Source organism: Opisthocomus hoazin, chromosome 2 (genome assembly GCF_030867145.1).
Source record: "Opisthocomus hoazin isolate bOpiHoa1 chromosome 2, bOpiHoa1.hap1, whole genome shotgun sequence".
Lineage (NCBI taxonomy): Eukaryota > Metazoa > Chordata > Aves > Opisthocomiformes > Opisthocomidae > Opisthocomus > Opisthocomus hoazin.
Genome location: NC_134415.1, coordinates 43,397,545 through 43,404,337, shown reverse-complemented (window position 1 = coordinate 43,404,337; position 6,793 = coordinate 43,397,545). Strand labels below are relative to the sequence as shown.

General features: G+C 43.6%; 1 protein-coding gene across 5 annotated transcripts; it reads left to right on the top strand.

Moving 5' to 3' along the window:
• The first annotated feature begins 287 nt into the window (after positions 1 to 287).
• Positions 288 to 5,638, top strand: LOC142360509 (protein NYNRIN-like). Of its 5 annotated transcripts, XM_075413438.1 has the most exons (4): positions 288 to 395; positions 1,798 to 1,946; positions 2,960 to 3,007; positions 3,720 to 5,638. In XM_075413438.1, exon 4 carries the CDS (start codon positions 3,755 to 3,757, stop codon positions 4,676 to 4,678), a length of 924 nt encoding a protein of 307 aa, XP_075269553.1. In that variant the 5' UTR covers positions 288 to 395; positions 1,798 to 1,946; positions 2,960 to 3,007; positions 3,720 to 3,754; the 3' UTR covers positions 4,679 to 5,638. The 5 variants fall into 5 exon arrangements, 4 of the variants coding, with proteins under 4 accessions (XP_075269553.1, XP_075269554.1, XP_075269552.1 ...); XR_012763113.1 differs by having other exon boundaries at positions 1,798 to 5,364; positions 5,446 to 5,638; XM_075413439.1 differs by lacking the exon at positions 2,960 to 3,007.
• Positions 5,639 to 6,793: the final 1,155 nt, after the last annotated feature.

Genomic DNA, 6,793 nt, shown 5'->3' with positions numbered 1-6,793 from the left:
TGCAGAGCAGCGCAGTCACTGACACCGCCCCCGCAGCGGGCCCGTCGGGGCTCTGGCTCAAGCAGCGAGGAATTCTCCGAGGCGCGGGGGCCCCGCCCCCGGCAACCGCCCCTCTCCCAGCACTGCTCACGCCCCGGCCCCGGCCACGCCCCTCCCAGCTCTGCACCCGCCCATGGCTCCGCCCCCGCCCCAGAACTGCCCCGCCCCGGAATAAGCCCCGCCCCACCCCAAACACATGCTCCGCCCACGGCCCCGCCCCGGCCCCGCCCTCTCCCCGCACTGGAGAGCCGGCTGATGCCACATTTTGACACTGACACAGGAGACGGATACTCAGGATCTTTCTGGGAACACCCGAGACCAACGCTCAAAGTGCCGGCGCCAAACAAAAGGACTGGGTGAGTCCGAGAGCTTTCGGTCTCGAGGGTGTTCAGACTGATTGCTGAGATTTTCTCTCGTGTTTAAATTTTGCTTGAAGTATTTGATACAGGAACTACACCCAGCGTGGAAAGGGGGACGCCCCTTGCTGAGGTTTTTGAAAATTGGAGTAAGATACCTTCGTCTCAGACTTTGCAGAAAAAGAAATTGATACTATTATGTCAGGAGGAATGGCCATTTCTCACTAGAACTAGAGGAGGTGGACCTATGGATGTGTGGCCCCTAGGGGAGCTTTTAAGATACACAAGTTATAATTTTGATGAATAATTCCAGAGGATGCAGGCACTCAAGACATTGATTACTAGTATATTTGGTATAATTGGGCCCAGCAAAGAAGGAAACCTGCAGGTAATCATAACAATGGAGGTCGCTTATCACCCTCTGCTCCCTTTGCTCCCTCTGCTCCGGAGGCAGACGATGATAATTCTACCTCAAAAGGGATTGGAATGTATCCCGTGAAACTGGATTGCATTCCAAACCCGAGGGCTGGACCAGGAGCCCCGCCAGAGGTCCTTGCAGTCCAAGCCGTGGTAAGACATGAACCTTGGAAACAAGGAAATTTAGTATCTTGGCAAGCAAAAATGCCGAGATGATGCCGAAAAATGTGCTCAATTATGACCTGGCATCATAAATGATTATTTTCCATATTGGAGTGATGTAAGAACTCTCCTCCGGGAACTATTCGAACCAGACGAAAGAGAAAAAATTTTACACAAAGACAGGGAAATGGCTCAGAGGGGAAATGGACTTCATCCATGTCCTGAGAAAAATCCAGGCTGGGCTGTAACTACCACAGAAGGACTTCAAGCATATCAAACTGCTGCTCAACAATAGTTGAAGCAGTTTGGCGAACTGGAGAATGAGTCACAAATTGGACCAAAGTAATGGAATGTAGGCAAAAACCTAATGAACATCCCAGCGATTATTGGGGAATACTAAAAGCTACACTTTAAAAATATGGGGGAATGGCTTGTGAAAATTTGCAGGAACCGTTGGCCCTAAGTGTGTTTGTGGACCAATCTTCTCCTGACATTGATAAATATTTCCGAAAACACATGCCAGGCTGGCAACGCGAAACTTTGACTAAAATTCTGAGCATAGCAACTTTTGTTTTTGATGGAAGGAGTGAAGAACAACAGAAGCAAGAAGGGGAGAAACTGAAGGCAGAGAGGAAGAGAGAACGTAAAGAAAGAGAAATCAGCTTGCTCGATGCAGCAATTGCTCAGAATTGTAGCCAAAGAGGAAGATGCCAGGGATTTCCCCACAGAGGAATCAGAGGAAGAGGTCAAAGAGGCAGAGGTCTTCCTCCCTCTGTTTCCCCGTATTTTAACACTCCTGAACGTTTTCATTGTGGTAATTCAGGTCATATACAGCGCGCATGCCCCTTGAGACCAGTGACTTCGGCAGTCGAAGTTAGAAACTATGGAGAAAAACCTCCCAGACCTCACTCACAGTAACTGATGGAAGTGGTTGGAGTTAAGGTAGATCATAACGGTCACATCACAGCAAAGGTAAATGGTACTTTTGTCAATCTTCTAGTAGATACGGTAGCAACTATATCGTTATTAAGCTTTTTTGTTCCGCAATTATCAGGAGAAAAAAATCAAGGTAGATGGAGTGGTGGGAGGTAAGAAATTGCCCCTTTCGCTTCCCCTTCCAGTGATATTGGGAGGAAAAATGGCTTGGGGAAAGTTTGGCATCTCCCCTGAAACACCTGTGTCTTTGCTGGGACGGGATTTATTGCAAGAATTTGGCACTTGTATCTCTTAAACTCCAACTGGTATCCAACTAATAGTAACTGGGATGTCTTTAATCAAAATACCAGAAAATAAAAAGGAGGAAAAAAAGATCCCTGAGGAACTCTCTGATATTCCTCATGAATTATGGAGCACTTCTGGAGATGAAGCAGGGCTGTTAAAATCAGCTGAACCTGTGGTAATCCAAACAAAAGGAGGGACACCTCCTTCTATTCGACAATATCTAATAGTTTCAGAAGCAATTCCTAGTATTGGTAAACAAATTGATAAATTCTTAAAAGGGGGAATTCTAAAGGAATGTAGGAGCCCTTATAATACCCCAATTCTACCTGTAAGTAAAAACAGGTTGGACAACGACGGAGACCCTGAATATAGGTTTGTTCAAGATTTACGAGCAGTTAATGAGCATGTCATTGCACCCCATCCAGTTGCTCCAGACCCGAGTTTGATATTAACTGAAATACCACCTTGGGGCCAATATTACACTGTGCTTGATGTAACAGGAGCCTTTTTTAGTATACCAATAGCAGAACAAAGCCAACATATTTCTGCCTTCACCTGGCAAGGGAAACAGTTAACCTGGACACGATTGCCGCAAGGTTTTATCACCCACTATTTTCTCTCATATTTTGAGAAATGATTTACCAGATTTAAATCTTCCCTGTTTGCCTGTTCTTATACAATATGTGGATGATCTTTTACTTGTGAGTAAGACAAAAGAAAATTGTATACTTGATACTAAATATTTGTGTTGTCAATTGGTGCAGAAGGGTCTTCGAGTCTCTCCATCCAAACTGCAGTTTTGCCAGACTAAGGTAAAGTACCTGGGATTTTTATTAAGTCCGGGAAAAAGAGAAATTGATCCTGAAAGAGTTAAAATAATACAGGAACTGCCAAGACCTACCACTAAGAAGCAGTTAAGGGGATTTTTAGGGCAAGCTGGATTTTGCACACCTTGGATCCCTGGATTAAGTGAAATAACAAAACTGTTGCATGAAGCAACTAGGAATGAGGAGGTGGAACCTGTAGCATGGGGATCTGAAAGAGAAAAAGCTTTTCGGAATGCGTTATTGAATGCCCCAGCATTAGGACTCCCTGATTATACCAAACCCTTTAAACTTTATTGTGATGAGGTAAAGGGAACAGCCAGAGGAATTTTAGTCCAAACTTTAGGGCCTCATGAAAGACCAGTAGCTTATTTTTCAACTACGTTAGATCCTGTAGTAAAAGGAGCTCCGTTTTGTATTCGAAGACTTGAAGCTACAGCTGAGATAGTAGAAAAATCTTGGTCAATTGTTTTAGGACATGCACTAACCGTATGTGTACCCCATGAGGTGGAAATTTTGTTCACCCCAAAGAGCACATTGTTATGAACTGGTATTGTTATTAGCTGACAATTTGAAATTGGAAAGGTGCAACATGCTTAACCCTGCCACATTGTTATGCAAATTTTAACATTTACTAGCAAGTCACAAGACGACATAACAGATCAACCACTTGATAACCCAGAGGTGAGTCTTTTCACAGATGGATCATCATATTATGATAAAGGACGACGGGCTATGGGTTTTGCGGTGATGACAGACACAACGGTATTAATTGCTGGACCTCTACCTTTGTCTCTGGGAGCGCAAGGTGTGGAAGTTGTCGCACTGACAGAAGGAGCCAGGTATGCAAAAGGGAAAAAAGTGAGCATTTATACTGAGTCAAAATACGCTTTTGGAGTGTGTCATGCAACAGGTGCCCTCTGGAAAGAGAGAGGATTTCTAACTTCAGCAGGAAAAACGATTGCTCATGGAAAGCAGATAAAAGATTTACTGGAAGCGATTCAATTGCTGACAGCTTTAGCGGTAATATATATTAAAGCTCACACAGGAAAACAAGATGCCATCTCAAGAGGTAACCACTTGGCTGACCAAGCAGCCCGAGCAGTTGCTAGGCATTGCAACCATCTTATGGCTGCACTGCAAACGAAGGAAGAATGGACAAGCCCACTGGACGTGTGCCAACTCTATGAATCCTTAACCGAAGATGAACGATCCTTATGGGAACGACTAGGAGCTCAGAGACAAGGAGAGCAATGGATTTTGAACAACAAACCTCTGTTGCCAACAAGGTATTTATTACCCTTAACCCGTTGGTTCCATGAGAAACCTCATGGAGGACCGGAGAGCACAGCCTCCCAAATCCAAAGACTGTGGGCAGCACCAGGAATTTATGCTGCAGCACGAAGAGTTTGTGAGAATTGTAAACTCTTCAAGCAATATGCTACGTTGCGAATTAACCCGCCACAAGGTAAAAGGCCTCCGGCCACCTTTCCTTTTCAAAAGCTCCAAACTGATTATGCTGAGATGCCTAAGACTCTGGGTTATGCACACTTGTTAGTGACTGTAGATCAGTTATCTGGATGGGTAGAAGCTTTCCCAACAAGAAAGTATGATTCAAAATCAGCAGTTAAGATCTTCTTAAAAGAATTAATTCCATGATATGGCGTTCCAGAAATAATTGACTCAGACAGGGGAGCACACTTTACGGCAGCTATTTTGGTTCACATATATCATGCTTTAGGAATTAGACAACAATGACACACCCCATATCATCCAGAGTCCTCTGGACAAGTAGAAAGGATGAATAGAACCATTAAGGAGAAGTTAGTTAAGGTTTGTAAACAAATTGGATTAAAATGGCCAGAAGCTTTGAACTTAGTTTTATGGGATCTCAGAAACACTCCAAGACAACCTGTAGGAGTGTCCCCTGCAGAAATTCCTTTTGGTAGAATTCTTGCCATTCCAGGAACTTCTGTTCCAGCAAAAGCTAGCCTTTTGGATGGAGATGAGCAAATCACTCAATACCTTTTGTACCTCCAGGATTCTTTTTCCCAGATGAGAAATCATGCTCATTGGTATCAAGGTGTATCTCCTGAAGTCCAGCTACATGATATACAGTCAGGAGATAAAGTTTATGTGAAAAATTACAATCGGGAAAATAGATTGGAACCAAAGTGGTCATACACTGTACTATTAACCTCTTTTTATGCTGTTAAGGTTGCTGGGAAAGAGACCTGGATCCATCATTCTCACGTCCGGAAAGATACTGAAGAGCAATGAATTGGGTACAAGTGTTGCTAATTTTTCGATGTAAAATACCTGTTAGCAGTCTCCACGGATTCTGGGTAAGATCAGCAATACACTATCAAGATGCCGGTGCCAATATCCCTAATGTCATGTACAGCAATTTGTCTTGCGAACTTAAGGGCCAAGCTGCAGGAATTCAGACAGACTCTGGGCGGTTCGTTCTTACGTCTGACTGTCCGAAGACTGAGATGAGAGACGCTATCAATCTATGTGGAGATTCTCTGCAATTCTGCGTCAACGTACAAACTCTGCTTGACGGTCGATGGGATACCTGGACCTCTGCCTATGGTTGCATGCGTACTGGGACTGGGACAGCGGCAAATTCTCTCCATTTGTATATCATATTCAGTTACAAGACCCCCTCTGGGTAAGAGGAACATGGTGCTACGATCATCACATGTGGGGAATTTATGGCCATGGAGATTGGTGCTGTCATAGATACGATATATCAGGCAATCGTTTTTATGGTGAATTTAGGATTGTGATTTATGATTATGCATGTACTAACCTTTTGAATGTGATGTCTGTCTTTAGGATTAATCGACCCACCATATATCGAAGCATGCAAACCCCTCAATGGTTAAGCAGACGCCTAAAAGGTCTGGAGGAAACAAACCACGGAGAACAGATTGAAAATGAATGGCATAATAAAATGCATGTGTCACTCGAATTCCTTTATTAAGAATCTAAATCTAACCGAACGCTGGATTTGTGTCTTGTTGCCAAAAACTGTTGATCAGGGGTTCCAGCTAATAGGTACTCCTGTACCTAGAGCAGTAAATTGGAATCGATATTGGTATAATACTACATTCACTGACACCTACAAAGAGCAAATCTGGGCTATTCAATTACCCAAGCAATGGAACTATTCCCAAGTCCATTGTGTTCAAAGACGTTATCCTTCTACGTGTTCTAATCGATTCCTATGCCAAAATCACACAATTGTGGGAAATTGGACAAACTGCCAAAGCACAACCACAATAAGTTCTGGGTTGCAGTTAAGATGGCAAGCCCCTCCAGATTTAGGTATCTTTTGGCTTTGCGGAACAACAGCATATAAAGCTTTACCTCTAGCTTGGAGAGGAATTTGTGCTCTTGGAGTTCTCACTTCAGATTTGCAAATACATCCTGAAGTCTTACCCAAAGACACTTGGCACCGGACCTATATTAATCGTGTGAAAAGAAATCTTAATCCCCTGAGAGAAAGACCTGCAGGATTTCACTCTTTGCTCCGTTGCTTTATGCCTTCTTTAGGGGTAAGTGAATTGGAAAAAGCAATTCTGAACATTTCTGGAGAGACTGAAAAACTAGCAAATTCCACAGCACATGGACTGCTCACTTTGCAAAAAGAGGTTTCTGAATTCTCGAAAATTACTATACAAAATAGGATGGCATTGGATCTGATATTAGCTTCCCAAGGAGGGGTCTGCACCATTTTAAGTGTAAGTTGTTGTATGTACACCGATC

Bases quoted from the DNA above. Each gene is read 5' to 3' on its own strand.
- LOC142360509 (XM_075413437.1), top strand. From the start codon at position 3,635: ATGCAAATTTTAACATTTACTAGCAAGTCACAAGACGACATAACAGAT.